Here is a 15,410-nt window from a genome sequence, read left to right as displayed (position 1 = left end):
CAAAACTAGATTCTGGTGCATTACCTGCCATTAGCGTATATGAAACATCACACAAACTAGGTGTGATTAGTGATAATCATGAACCCATATAGAGTACAGAAACGTCAGTTTAGGGCAACGTTACACATTTAATGTGCAATGTGTAGGTGTTTCCAAACTTCTGACTGATACTGTACACTACCACTCAAAAGTTGGGACACAACTACTAATTCAAGGGTTTTTCTTTATTTGCACAATTTTCTACATTGTAGAATAGTGTAGACATCAAAACTATGAAATAACACATATGGAATCATGTAGTAACCAAAAGAAGAGTTTAACAAATCTAAATATATTTTAGATTCTTCAATCAGGTTCTAGGAATCCAAAAACATTCTAAATTCAAAGACAGAAAATTAGGAAAACAAATTCTAGTGCCAGGAGATGTTTCCTGCTCTTAGTCTTGGGACTCCCGAGTGAAGCAGCGGTCTAAGACACTGCATCTCAGTGCTAGAGGTGTCACTACAGACCCTGGTTCGATTCCAGGCTGTATCACAACCGGCCATGATTGGGAGTCCCACAGTGTCATTAGGGTTTGGCTGGGGTAGGCCGTCATTGTAAATAAGAATTTGTTCTTAACTGACTTGCCTAGTTAAATAAAGGTTCAATTTAAAAAAAAGTAATATTCACTAAGAACAAATCAGAAGCAAATGGGCCAAAATGGCGAGGCAGTACCTGAACTTGTCCAATAACAAACACTTGTTTTCATTTTCGGTTACAAAATGTTTTGGTACAATGTGCACTAATGAATAGAGCCTTTGTCTCTCTGTCCCCCCATCTCTCCAACAACAGTGCCTGCAGAAGTCTCTCCTGTAGGCCTCTGCTAGTGACTCCCTCCACTTCCTCTCCCCCCTCCTCTCCCTGGCCTCCTCCCTTTACTACTCCCCATCTTCTTCTCCGCCTCTGGGTCAAAGTCAGAGTCACTCTCTCGCTGCCTCTCCTCCTCCTCCTCCTCCTCCTCTTCAGGATCATCATTGCACTGGCGTTTCCTCTTCCTCGGTTTCTCCTCCACTCTCTTTGCTCCCTCTCCTCCTGCCCACATCTCCCACTCAGTCATAAAGGTAAGCTCTACCTGCTGCCGGGGCTTCCTCAGTCTCACCTCCCCTCCCTCCTGCCCAGTCCTGCCATCTGTTTCCCTCCTGTCCCCCTGTCCCCCAACTTCTGTGCCTCCATCAGGGTCCAGCCCTGAGTCTGGGCTGTGGTAGCGTCTGACGTGGTTCTTGAGGCTGACGTTGTGGTTGAACCTCTTGTCGCAGCGCTGGCATTGGAAGGGCTTCTCCCCAGTGTGGACACGCAGGTGGGACTTCAGCTGGCTGAGCTGGGCAAAGGCACGCTGGCACACCTGACACACAGGGAAGGGCAACATGGACCATGTAAATACAATACTTCGGATTTAAATAAAAATGTAAAGTTTCTATTTTATTTACAGTAAATAGCCCTCTTCAAAATAAGTAATTGAAACTGACACTTCAGTTGAATGTAATTGAAACCCGGCCCCTCCCTCCAGACCTGGCACTTGAAGGGCTTGTCGTCACTGTGGGACAGTGCGTGCCTCTCCAGGAGGTGACCTTTGTTGAATTCCTTGTAACATGTGTGACAGATGTGTCTCTTGGACTCGTGCTCTCTGAGATGGCGATTCCGTATGAGGATGTTGTCAAAGCTCAGTGGGCACTCTGAGCAGCTGTAGCATCTGTGACCTTTTAATCTTTTGAATCTGTGGGTCTTTTCGTGGGTCAGCTTGTCCGGCCGCGTCCTGAAGGATTGGAGGCAGAACTTACAGGGAAACTTAAGGTCCTGACGGTGTAGCCTCCGGTGCTGCTTGAGGCCCAGTTCACTCGCACAACCCTGCCCACAGTCTGGACAGCGGACCATGAACTTGTGTTCACACTTATGGTGTTTCAGCCTGGTGGTGTACAGGACGCCACATTCAGGACAGAGGACCATGTGGTGTTTTTTAGAGTATTTGAATTTCTGCCGGATGCTGGCAAGGTCCCCGGAGTCCAGTTCTCCAGCGGCACCGCTGAACGACTCCTGGTCCTGCTGGTCTCTCTGGGGTGATGATGAAGATGATCCATCAGAGTCTTCAGCAGACTCATCCAAACCAGTCTCTCCTGTAGGCTGCTGCAATTGCCTTCCTCTGCATCTCCTTTTCCCCCTTCCCCTTCCCCTGCCTCTCCCTCTCCCTCTACTACTCATTGGTTTCTCCTCTTCTGGGTCAAATTCAGAGTCACTCTCTCTCAGTCCCTCTTCCTCAGCTTCTGGGTCGAATTCAGAGTCACTCTCTGTCTGTCTATCTTCCTCATCTGTCTCTTCACCCTCCATCTCACACACATCACCCTCCCCCTCACACCCATCTGCAGCGACCTCCGTCTTCTCTCCTCTGTCTATCTGAGAGGTAGGGCTTTCAGAGTCCTCAGGCTCTATAGAGTATATTGTCACTTCAATAGAGGCCCGCTGCTCAGCACCATTCTCCTGTTGTTCACCACCTAGGAACTTTCCCTTTCTCTCCTCTCCTTCCTCATTCTCCTGTGAGGACAGGCCATTGTCCTCCTGGCTTCGTGCACAGTCCATCTCACTGTCCAACACCACCTTAGTCACTTTCTTTCTCTCCTCTGTTCCTTTGTTCCCCCTCACCAGGGACATGCCACTTCCCCCTGGTCTTGGTGGCTGGTCTACAGTCACCTCCATCTCCAAAGAGCCAGTCAGATCCAGAGCCTCATCTCTGTCCTCCGATGGCAAGTCCCCATCTCGGTTCTCAGACGGCAAGGCTCCATCTGTGTCCTCAGATGGCAGGGCCACCTGCATGTCAACCTACTTAGCGAAGGAAAACACCAGTATTATTGGAGACAGTTCTGTATAAAAAAAAAAGAAATAACTAGAGATACCACAGAATACAAACAACTGAAGTTAGTTACCTCACAATATCAACTGTTAATCCTTAAATACCCACCTGAATATTCTGTGGGTCTTCCCCATTTCCTCTGTGTGTTGTCTGGACAGTAGATGTGTTGCTTGCCCATGTCCTGCGGTGGTTGCAGCTCTGGCAGTGTTGGGTCACAGAGAGGCATGTCCTGTCTCCCTGCGTCTGGATCACACTCTCACGCCTGCACTGCTCACACCGCTGAAACAGCTGCAGCAGGCAGTCGATGTTCACGATGATATCTTCTGGGGAGGGAGGGGGGGCAGCAGGTTGTGGAGGGGGGGCAGCTAACCTGGGTCAAAGAAATTAATAAAAGAGCGGGTGATTTCCTGCCACTATCGACTCTTGCCAATTCATACTCATTAGCAATTGTATCTTCTAGGAACATGCGCTGATGAAACATTTCAATAACAGTCCCCTTATTGGTCGGTATGTACTTCCAAAAAAGGTCTAAATAAAAATGCCTCTTTGGCACCGCCAATGTATTAAAGAGCCACTGAACACAGATTGGTTATTTTCCTGCTGCTTATTAGAAAAACAAGATTTCAGTCTTGGAGGTGTGTTTCCTGACCGATTCTACGTTTGGTTAATGATGTTTGTCCCCCATGAGACACTGTAGACATAGAAGCCTATTGTGCTTCCTCAAAAATCCCCAGAATTTAATCTTAGTTAACTCAATAGATGTTTTTGTTTAGCATGTTTAAGTTGCGCAATTTTACATCTAACCAAAAAGGTGTTTGGTGCAGTATTTCTCAAGTAAAATAATGTGGGGCACCAAGGACTGAGTTTGGGAAACCCTGTCAGAGCTGCTGGACAGGTCTGAGTGAGTCAGTGAGGACCAGAGGGGTGTGTGTGTGTTGAGCACAGTCTCAATGTCAACAGTGAAGAGGCGACTCCGAGATGCTGGCCTTCTAGGCAGAGTTCCTTTGTCCAGTGTCTGTGTTCTTTTTCCCATCTTAATCTTTTCTTTTTATTGGCCAGTCTGAGATATGGCTTTTTCTTTGCAACTCTGCCTAGAAGGCCAGCATCCCAGAGTCGGCTCTTCATTGTTGACATTGAGACTGGTGCATTGTGGGTACTATTTAATGAAGCTGCCAGTTGAGGACTTGTGAGGCGTCCGTTTCTCAAACTACACACTCTAATGTACTTGTCCTCTTGCTCAGTTGTGCACCGGGGCCTCCCACTCCTCTTTCTATTCTGGTTAGAGCCAGTTTGCGCTGTGCTGTGAAGGGAGTAGTACACAAAAAAAGATGTAATACATTTGCAAAAATGTCTAAAAACTTGTTTTTGCTTTGTGGGGTAGTGTGTAGATTGAGGGAAAAAACTAATGTAATCCATTTCAGAATAAGTCTGTAGGGTAACAAAATGTGGGAAAAGTAAAAGGGGTCTGAATAATTTCCCAATGCAATGTATAATATGATATATTACATGATTTCATTTAATCCTGCAATTGGTCTGAGCTGGTGCTGCTTATTTTATAAATGATCTACAGCCGTGTCTGTTGCTCTAGCCCCTTGAGGACTTGGACTTGGGTTGGCTGCTGGTGGGGGCCTTTCCTTTTTGATTGACGTATAGCCTAGCATGTCTGTTGTACAAGCTCAACATCGCCAGGTCATGTCTAGCTAGCTAGCTAAGTTACAGTACATTCAGGTTCAACATTTATAGAAAGTACAAGTTAGATGTGCTAAAATGCAAGGAGCGACAGAATAAGAAAAGTTTAATTTCATCCTGTGTTCCACCTACTTTTCGTCATTGTCCATTCCAACCATTGCTAGCTCTAGCCTGACATTGGCTAATGAGGCGGGTGTTGATAGAAGCATGGACTCGCGCCCGTGGCAATGAAAAAAACAAAAAGAAACTGTTCGAATAAGGATATGTACGTGCACTACTTCGCACACACCATACATTTATTTCTATTGGATGCTCATTGTTCCTTGTGTAGAGCTACATTATTTTAGGGTGCACTGGAGACCCTGTACTGCTTTCTGACTTCTAGCCTTCCAAGGTTTAAAATACTGAAGAAGGAACAGGAAAACATGCAGCTGAATCTCTCGCTGTTCTCAAGCTGAAGAGCCTACTGGCCACAAGGTGGGCCTCCAGGAAACAGGCCACAGAAGTGATTGTACAGAGCCTGCATGCAATCCTTGAACTCTGCTCTGAATAAATCACCATACTACACCAAATACTGCCTCTACAGCTGATGACCTGCTCTCAAAGATGAGAACATTTGAGTTGAAATTAATGTTGGTGTTTTGGAACAGTTTATTAAAGAAGACGTACATCCTTCCCATCAGCAGTGTCATTGCCATCAGCAGTGCCAAGCAAAGTTTCAGCCGCCTGAAGCTCATCAAGAGATATGTGTGCGCATACATGAATAAGGCCAGACTATCCAACCTCACTTTGCTCTGTACTGAGTGGGACATAGTGATTAAGAAAGTATTCCCACCCCTTGAGTTTTCCACATTTTGTTGTGTTACAGCCTGAATTAAAAATTGATTACATTTAAATGGCCTACACACAATACTCCTTAATGTCAAAGTGGAATTATGTTTTCGAAATGTTTACAAATTACAATGAATATCCCTTTGAGCATGGTAAAGTTATTAACCGAGGATGGATCAACAACATTGTAGTTACTCCACAATACTAACCTAACAGACAGAGTGAAGGAAGGAAGCCTGTACAGAATAAAAATATTCCAAAACATGCATCCTGTTTGCAACAAGGCAGTAAAGGAATACTACAACAAATGTGGCAAAGCAATTAACTTTTTGTCTTGAATACAAAGTTATGTTTGGGGCAAATACAACAAACATTCCATATTTTCAAGAATAGTGGTGGCTGCATCATGTTATGGGTATGCTTGTAATAGTTAAGGACTGGGGAGTTTTTCATGATAAAAAAAGAATAGTGTCCACAGCAAAATTCTAGAGGAAAACCTGGTTCAGTCTGCTTTCCACCAGAAACTGGGAGATGAATTCACCTTTCAGCAGGACAATAACCTAAAGCAGAAGAAAATCTACACTGGAGTTGCTTACCAAGAAGACTGAATGTTCCTGAGTGACCGAATTACAGTTGACTTAAATCTACTTGAACATCTATGGCAAGACCTGAAAATAGTTGTCTAGCAATAATCAACAATCAATTTGACAGCTTGAAGAAATTTGAAAAGAACATTGAGCAAATGTTGCACAATTAAAAGGTGTGGAAAGCTCTTAAGACTTACCCAGAAAGACACACAGCTGTAATCGCTGCCAAAGGTGCTTCTACAAAGTATTGTCTCAGGGGTGTGAATGCTCAGGGGTGTGAATACTTATGCAAATGATATATTTCTGTAATTCATTTGCAAAAAATTTGCAAAAAAAAATCAAACATGTTTTCACTGATTGTGGGGTATTGTGTGTACATGGGTGAGGAAATATCTATTTCATCCATTTTGAATTCAGGGTTATTATTATTATATATTTCATTCAGGAAAAATGTGGAATAGGTCAAGGCACTAAAGACACTGACAAAGTGGTTGGCAAGTTTGCCAACATGAAGGAGAGGAGGATGACGTTTTAAAAACGGGACCCTGGTTTGTAAATAGTTTGTTCAAGTGTTGGGATTATTATTTAGTTCAATTGAACGAATGATAATGGCATTGAACAAAATGGACTAGATTACATCAGACTACAACATGGATATTTTGGCTGAGCAGTGACAACCTGGTGAGTGAAACATCCTTTTTGATTGGTCTTTGGTTAAGATGAAAGCAGTTGACATGTTATTACAGGCCCTCTTGCTCATCAACTCTTGACACCTATATGCAGGCCGTGTGCGTGTGTGACACTGTCTGCCTCGTGTTGCTTACGATGTGCCTATTTTGTAGTTGAGACCTCCTACTTTATCTTTGAATGTAGGCCTATGTCTGCTAAACGAGAACTTCATGCGTTGCGATGAATGGTTTTGATGAGTCGCCGCTTTGGTGCTGCTGACAACCTGCTCTCCCGACCACTGCGCTTTGTAGAGCGACGTGTGCTGAAACATTCTATTGCGATTCACCGCCGACAGACAACCCGTGTCTGGCAAAGCGATACACTATCTGTATGTTTTATTGGAAATAGGCTTTCATGGCTCTATGTGATGATGTCCAATTTGTGTTTATGATAGCTGATATGGCCTCTCTTTTTTTCCCTTCTATGATTTGGTTAGAAGGGCCCGTTGAGAGCGCCCCACCCCCTCTGTGCTGGGACTTGCTCCAAGCCTGGTTCTGGGACAATAGCAGTAGGCTATGCGCAAATGTGCACAACAGGTACTAGCCTTTCTCTCAGCTTGTGACCATTTGATCTGACCGAACCTCCGTGCCTCGAGTATGTCAACAGAATCAAGCCTTTAGACGTTAATTATCCTACATTATACTTGTCAAGCATGACTGGCGTTTAGCCTAAAGGGTGAATTCGGAAAGAGTGGAACATCATTTCAACCGGCACAGCTTAATCCTTACGCATTTATTTCTTGGTCTGACATGAGAAAATCTAAACTATTGTTATGCCCTTGCAGAGAAACTACACGATCAAAATCACATCACTTTATTGGTGTGACATCAGAGGGGGACAGAGCAAGCTTCAAACAGGAAGCTCACCCTGCAAAACACAAAATCACATCACTTTATTGGTGTGACATCAGAGGGGGACAGAGCAAGCTTCAAACAGGAAGCTCACCCTGCAAAACACAGCGACATCACTTTATTGGTGTGACATCAGAGGGGGACAGAGCAAGCTTCAAACAGGAAGCTCACCCTGCAAAACACAAAATCACATCACTTTATTGGTGTGACATCAGAGGGGGACAGAGCAAGCTTCAAACAGGAAGCTCACCCTGCAAAACACAGCGACATCACTTTATTGGTGTGACATCAGAGGGGGACAGAGCAAGCTTCAAACAGGAAGCTCACCCTGCAAAACACAGCGACATCACTTTATTGGTGTGACAGAGGGGGACAGAGCAAGCTTCAAACAGGAAGCTCACCCTGCAAAACACAGCGACATCACTTTATTGGTGTGACATCAGAGGGGGACAGAGCAAGCTTCAAACAGGAAGCTCACCCTGCAAAACACAGCGACATCACTTTATTGGTGTGACATCAGAGGGGGACAGAGCAAGCTTCAAACAGGAAGCTCACCCTGCAAAACACAGCGACACAGCTTTCTTTCTGTTTTGATGTTGAGGTTATAAAATGGTCAAATATTGCACTGTGCCAAATGTTGATTTAAATGTGCATATTATGCAGTACTGCATGTAAATACATAAAGAAGTTGCCAATATTATGTTTCGATCTTGTAATTCAGTCTTGTTATTGTTCCGCTTTACCAACCATAGCTAGCTAAAGTGGGAGAGCATGGAGTAACTAAAGTGGGACAGCGTGGAGTAACTAAAGTGGGAGAGCATGGAGTAGCTAAAGTGGGAGAGCATGGAGTAACTAAAGTGGGACAGCATGGAGTAGCTAAAGTGGGAGAGCATGGAGTAGCTAAAGTGGGACAGCGTGGAGTAACTAAAGTGGGACAGCATGGAGTAGCTAAAGTGGGAGAGCATGGAGTAGCTAAAGTGGGAGAGCATGGAGTAACTAAAGTGGGACAGCATGGAGTAGCTAAAGTGGGACAGCATGGAGTAACTAAAGTGGGACAGCATGGAGTAGCTAAAGTGGGACAGCATGGAGTAACTAAAGTGGGACAGCGTGGAGTAGCTAAAGTGGGAGAGCATGGAGTAACTAAAGTGGGACAGCATGGAGTAGCTAAAGTGGGAGAGCATGGAGTAACTAAAGTGGGACAGCATGGAGTAGCTAAAGTGGGACAGCATAGAGTAACTAAAGTGGGACAGCATGGAGTAACTAAAGTGGGACAGCATGGAGTAACTAAAGTGGGACAGCATGGAGTAACTAAAGTGGGACAGAATGGAGTAACTAAAGTGGGACAGCATGGAGTAACTAAAGTGGGACAGCATGGAGTAACTAAAGTGGGACAGCATGGAGTAGCTAAAGTGGGACAGCATGAAGTAGCTAAAGTGGGACAGCGTGGAGTAGCTAAAGTGGGACAGCGTGGAGTAGCTAAAGTGGGACAGCGTGAAGTAGCTAAAGTGGGAAAGCGTGGAGTAGCTAAAGTGGGACAGCGTGAAGTAGCTAAAGTGGGACAGCGTGGAGTAGCTAAAGTGGGACAGCGTGGAGTAACTAAAGTGGGACAGCGTGGAGTAGCTAAAGTGGGACAGCATGGAGTAGCTAAAGTGGGACAGCATGGAGTAGCTAAAGTGGGACAGCATGGAGTAGCTGAAGTGGGACAGCGTGGAGTAACTAAAGTGGGACAGCGTGGAGTAGCTAAAGTGGGACAGCATGGAGTAGCTAAAGTGGGACAGCATGGAGTAGCTAAAGTAGGACAGCATGGAGTAGCTAAAGTGGGACAGTCTTATAGGCTTTTCCAATGGAGGAAAGATATCAAGTTTACATTAGGGATCTCCTGTACTGGTTAGGTAGGGCTCTGGTTATTGTAGTACTAAATCCTGTAAAAAACATTGGAGTAGTATTGTTAATTGAGTGTATTCAGATAAAGTGGGGAACTTTTTGCATTTTGGAAACTAGGACACCATTATTATAGTCCTAATTGTACCCCAATGGGCTAATAGCCCGACACATGATGTATTTCTGGAATCTACACTTGTTTCATAATCATACAAAATGTTATTGTCAATTGGGGTACAATTAGAACCATAATAATGTTGTCCCAGTGTATCTAAACTGCTGTCCAGGCTATCAAATGCGCGAAAAACATTTTTATTTGACTCAGTGTAGACAAAATGGGTGTGTCATGCATCCTGTTAATATATCAACAAAGAAAATGTGTGTGTGATTTTAGAAACATCTTGAGGATTTCAGAAATGTATCATGGGTTGGGTTTATATGTTGGATAGATGTCGAAAGACGGAAAATGCAAGAAGTGTCCAACTTTCTCCTCTCGTACATTTTTTTGTCTAGTTTTCTGGCCTTGTGAGCGGGGTTTTGAGTAGTAATTGTTTTGGACATTTTAGGTTGACCTGGCAACCCTGCCAAACTGGTAGACTGCAGAAAAACAACCGAATTACCTGTCAAGCAAAAACAAAGCCACTTCGGCATCTGTAGGCATAGATTTCCCCTCCTTGAGGTTCCTCCATCTGGTAAAAGCTTCTCCGATATTAATCCGATTTCTGGATTTGTCCTTTAATTTTCTCCACTCAGAATCTCGATCGGGTTTCTTCTTCAGTGGTAAAAAGGGTGTAAAGATTATATTATTATTGGCCATGATTGGGCGCAATATAGACACTATTTAAAACTAAATCGAATGTATTAGGGACGGGTGTAAGGTTGGCATCCTTACAAATCTCTGCATTCCACCGTTGTTTCCACCGCGGAAATGACCTAATATTTACGTCTTCCGGGCCCCCATTCTTCAGTAGGGTTTAAGGGCGGTTGGCATCCAAACAGCGCATTACCGCCGCCTACTGTGCTGGAGTGTGGGCCAGAAACAGAAAGGCGCTAAATCATACCTGCCAGCCCTGTTTCTCTCGGGACACTGTCTGAATCCAAAATTACCCCCTTCCCTCGCCCCTCTATTTGCGAGTTCACACGCGCCTCCGACATTTACACAAGTGTCCCAAAGCGGAGGGAGTGAAAGTTATAGTTTCAAAATACTGGCAGTACTTCCACCTTCCTGATGGACCCTGTATTGACCAAGCAGGCAATGGGAGACAACTGAGTAGGGTGCAAATATTAGGGGGTTTATTTTCCCAAACTTGAAATTGTTTACAAAGAGAAGATAAAAACCATATTGCATAAAAAGTACTTAAAGGGTCTGTAAATGAATGAAAGTAAAAGTGTTCTTACAACTCAAACATAGATACATGTATAACTGAGGTCTACACAGCAGAACCAACTTCTTCTTCAAGGTTTATTGGCAGGCTAGTTTCAATGTCACATGCACAATGAAATGTCTTTCTTGCAAGCTCTAACCCCAACAATGCAGTAGTCAATAACAAATGTAATACTGAATACAACAAGGTAGAACAAAAACATGAGAAATAAGAACACGAAATAGTAAGCAAGCAGTTCCAGTACCATATTTACAATGTGCAGGGACACTGTAGTGATAGGTAGATGTGTATAGGGTTAAGGTGACAAGGCATCGGGATATAAGAAACAGTCCCAGCAGCACATACAGTGGGGAGAACAAGTATTTGATACACTGGCGATTTTGCTGGTTTTCCTACTTACAAAACATGTAGAGGTCTGTAATTTCAGAAAAATCCGGAAAATCACATTGAATGATTTTTAAGTAATTAATTTGCATTTTATTGCATGACATAGGTATTTGATCACCTACCAACCAGTAAGAATTCCGGCTCTCTCAGACCTGTTAGTTTTTCTTTAAGAAGCCTTCCTGTTCTCCACTCATTACCTGTATTAACTGCACCTGTTTGAACTCGTTACCTGTATAAAAGACACCTGTCCACACACTCAATCAAACAGACTCCAACATCTCCATCTCCAAATATTAAGTTCTGCTTTTCTGATGTATAAAATACTTATGTCATGCAATAAAATGCTAATTTTTGCCAGCAGCATAGCACCCTGCATACCACTGCTGGCTTGCTTCTGAAGCTAAGCAGGGTTGGTCCTGGTCAGTTCCTGGATGGGAGACCAGATGCTGCTGGAAGTGGTGTTGGAGGGCCAGTAGGAGGCACTATTTCCTCTGGTCTAAAAAAATATCCCAATACCCCAGGGCAGTGATACCCCAATACCCCAATACACTGCCCTGTGTAGGGTGCTCTCTTTCGGATGGGATGTTAAACGGGTGTCCTGATTCTCTGAGGTCATTAAAGATCCCATGGCACTTATTGTAAGAGTAGGGGTGTTAACCCTGGTGCCCTGGCTAAATTCCCAATCTGGCCCTCAAACTATCATGGTCTACCAATAATCCCCAGTTTACAATTGGCTCATTCATCCCCCTCCTCTCCCCTGTAACTATTCCCTAGGTTGTTGCTGCAAATGAGAACATGTTCTCATTCAACTTACCTGGTAAAATAATGGATAAATAAAAAATTACTTAAAAATCATCCAATGTGATTTTCTGGATTTTTGTTTTAGATTCCTCACAGTTGAAGTGTACCAGTTGAAGTTGAAGTGTATGATAACAATTACAGACCTCTACATGCTTTGTAAGTAGGAAAACCTGCAAAATCGGCAGTGTATCAAATACTTGTTCTCCCCACTGTATGATGATTGTATGTGAGCGGGTGTGCGTAGTCAGTATAAATGTATATGCATATTATATGTGTGTGTGAGTGAATGGAGTGAGTGTGTAGGGCCCTCTGGGTGTGAAAAAATCAAATACAAGGGTCAACTCAGTCTGTTAGCCATTTAGTTAGCTATTTAGCAGTCTTATGGCTTGGGGATAGAAGCTATTCAGGAGCCTGTTGGTGTCAGACTTCATGCACCGGCACAGCTTGCCATGTGGAAACAGAGAGAACAGTCTATGACTTGGGTGGCTGTAGTCTAACCGATAAGGTGTATTGCTGCCACCTACTGTGCGGGGTAGTAAAGTATCCCCCCAAAACGTTTTGGATGAAAATATTCATACTAACTACCAAAACCAAAATGAACACAATTTTTTCTGCTAAAATCACAGTCAAAATGTGATCCCTACACAGGCTCGGGAGCTTGGGAGGGCCGTACTTCTTCCGTCTTTCAGGCCCAGAACCTTTTCTGTCACAATGATGTCCAATTTCCTGATTTATTTGACACTTGAAACTCCAAGAGTTGGTTGAGTACACAGAATATAAAAGAGAGTTAGTTACCTCACAATATCAACTGTTAATCCTGAAATACCAACATGGGTGTTCTGTGACTCTTCCCCATTTCCTCTGTGTGTTGTCTGGAAAACAGACTGGTTGCTTGCCCATGTCCTGCGGTGGTTGCAGCTCTGGCAGTGTTGGGTCACAGAGAGGCATGTCCTGTCTCCCTGCGTCTGGATCACACTCTCACGCCTGCACTGCTCACACCGCTGAAACAGCTGCAGCAGACAGTTGATGTTCACGATGATATATTTTTTATTTATTTTATCTTTATTTAAATAGGAAAGTCAGTTGAGAACAAATTCTTATTTTCAATGACGGCCTAGGAACAGTGGGTTAACTGCCTGTTCAGGGGCAGAACGACAGATTTGTACCTTGTCAGCTCGGGGGTTTGAACTTGCAATCTTCAGGTTACTAGTCCAACACTCTAACCACTAGGCTACCCTACATATTTTTACGTGCTTCAGCACTCACAGTCCCGTTCTGTGAGCGTGTGTGGCCTACTTGCACAGTGCCGTTATGTGAGCGTGTGTGGCCAACTTGCACAGTCCCGTTCTGTGAGCGTGTGTGGCCTACTTGCACAGTGCCGTTCTTCACTTGAAGCATTTCTGGATCCAGCTGGTGACACGCATGCCTCGTTGCATGTTGCTGTATAGCTCCCCTGTTGTTCAATACCATGGGGCCTTCTGCTCTCCTTACTACCTCTGCATAAGAGACAGACTGAACTGCCCTGAATTTTGTCCACCTCCATCTCTCTCACCCTATTTGGCCATTCCAAGGATGTCGCCTCATGTTCTCCTCCACAGTAACAACCCTTTATTCCTTTGCAATTCTTCCTTCCATCTGCAGACACTCCATCAGGGATGGGTAACTCCAGTCTACAGAGGGGCCTGATTGGTGGCACACTTTTGCCCCAGCTCTCTCTCTCACACACACACACACACACACACACACACACACACACACACACACACACACACACACACATCTCCAATAATCAATTAATCATGATCTTCAGTTTAGAATGCAATTAATTTAAATCAGCTGTGTTTACTAGGGATGGGGGAAAAAATGTGACACCTCCCTCAGTAAAATGGTTAAAAGTAGTCAAATCAAATTGTATTGGTCACAAACACGTGTTTAGCAGATGTTAATGCAGGTCTAGCTCCAACAGTGCAGTAATATCTAACAAGTAATATCTATCAATTTCACAACAATACACACACATTTAGGAATGGAATTAAGAATATATAAATATTTGGATGAGCATTGTCAGAGCAGCATAGACTAATACAGTAGAATAGAATGCGGTATATGAGATGAGTAGGGCAAAATATGTAAACATTTATTAAAGTGACTAGTGTTCCAATTATTAAAGTGGCCAGTGATTTCAAGTCTGTATATAGGGCAGCAGCCTCTAAGGTGCTAGTGATGGCTATTTAACAGTCTGATGGCCTTGAGATTGAAAAACAGCTTCTGTCTCTTGGTCCCAGCTTTGTTGCACCTGTACTGACCTCGCCTTCTGGATGATAGGGGGTGAACAGGCAGTGGCTCGGGTGGTTGTTGTCCTTGATTATCTTTTTGGCCTTCCTGTGACATCGGGTGCTCTAGGTGTCCTGGAGGGCAGGTAGTTTGCCCCCGGTGATGCGTTGGGCAGACCGCACCACCCTCTGGAGAGCCCTGTGGTTGTGGGCAATGCAGTTGCCATACCAGGCGGTGATACAGCCCGACAGGTTGCTCTCAATTATGCATCTGTAAACGTTTGTGAGGGTTTTAGGTGCCAAGCCAAATTTCCTCAGCCTTCTCCACTGTGGTCCCGTCGATGTGCATGGGCGGGGGCTTCCTCTGCTGTTTCCTTAAGTCCACAATCAGCTCCTTCTGTTTTGTTGACTTTTGGTGAGGGTTATTTTCCTGGCACCACACTCCCAGGGCCCTCACCTCCTCCCTGTAGGCTGTCTCGCAATTGTTGGTAATCAGGCCTACTACTGTTGTGTCGTCTGCAAACTTGATGATTGGGTTGGAGGCATGCGTGGCCACGCAGTCATGGGTGAACAGGGAATACAGGAGGAGGCTGAGCATGCACCCTTGTGGGGCCTCTCTTCAGGATCAGCGAAGTGGAGGTGTTGTTTCCTACCTTCACCACCTGATGGCAGCCCGTCAGGAAGTCCAGGACCCAGTTGCACAGGGCAAGGTTCAGACCCAGGGCCCCAAGCTTAATGATGAGCTTGGAGGGTACTATGGTGTTGAATGCTGAGCTGTAGTCAATGAATAGCATTCTTAAATAGCTATTCCCTTTGTCCAGATTGGATCGGGCAGTGCAATGGCAGACTGTGGCTCTATTGTTCAGTTACCTTTGCTTACTTGTGTACAGGAACAATGGTGGACAACTTGAAGCATGTGGGGACAGCAAACTGGGATGGGAGAGATTGAATATGTCAGCAAACTCTCCAGCCAACACGCTTAAATGTCTTACTCATGTCGGCCAAGGAGGAGAGCCCACAGTCCTTGGTAGCTGGCCGAGTCCTTGTGCATAGAGTTGCATGGTTTGTTAAACTTTTAAAATCAATGGTTTTTATTTAGCCTACCTTTTAAGTGA

General features: G+C 44.4%; 1 protein-coding gene across 2 annotated transcripts; it reads right to left on the bottom strand.

Moving 5' to 3' along the window:
- Positions 1-209: 209 nt before the first annotated feature.
- On the bottom strand, positions 210-10,363 carry LOC115146860 (zinc finger and SCAN domain-containing protein 2-like). Of its 2 annotated transcripts, XM_029688881.2 has the most exons (4): positions 10,070-10,363; positions 2,990-3,251; positions 1,549-2,850; positions 210-1,381 (listed from the first exon to the last, which is right to left on the bottom strand). In XM_029688881.2, exons 1-4 carry the CDS (start codon positions 10,264-10,266, stop codon positions 863-865), a joined length of 2,280 nt encoding a protein of 759 aa, XP_029544741.1. In that variant the 5' UTR covers positions 10,267-10,363; the 3' UTR covers positions 210-862. The 2 variants fall into 2 exon arrangements, with proteins under 2 accessions (XP_029544741.1, XP_029544749.1); XM_029688889.2 differs by lacking the exon at positions 10,070-10,363 and having other exon boundaries at positions 1,549-2,853; positions 2,990-3,073.
- Positions 10,364-15,410: the final 5,047 nt, after the last annotated feature.

The sequence above is a fragment of the Oncorhynchus nerka genome, linkage group LG3 (genome assembly GCF_034236695.1).
Source record: "Oncorhynchus nerka isolate Pitt River linkage group LG3, Oner_Uvic_2.0, whole genome shotgun sequence".
Taxonomy (NCBI): domain Eukaryota; kingdom Metazoa; phylum Chordata; class Actinopteri; order Salmoniformes; family Salmonidae; genus Oncorhynchus; species Oncorhynchus nerka.
The sequence above is the reverse complement of the archived record's forward strand: the minus strand, read 5'-3'. Positions and strand labels throughout refer to the sequence as shown.

Bases quoted from the DNA above. Each gene is read 5' to 3' on its own strand.
- LOC115146860 (XM_029688881.2), bottom strand. From the start codon at position 10,266: ATGGCCAATAATAATATAATCTTTACACCCTTTTTACCACTGAAGAAG. The intron at 3,252-10,069 runs GTAATTCGGTTG...TCTTTGACCCAG, and splicing joins GCTTTGTTTTTGCTTGACAG to GTTAGCTGCCCCCCCTCCAC. The intron at 2,851-2,989 runs GTGGGTATTTAA...TTCGCTAAGTAG, and splicing joins AAGACCCACAGAATATTCAG to GTTGACATGCAGGTGGCCCT.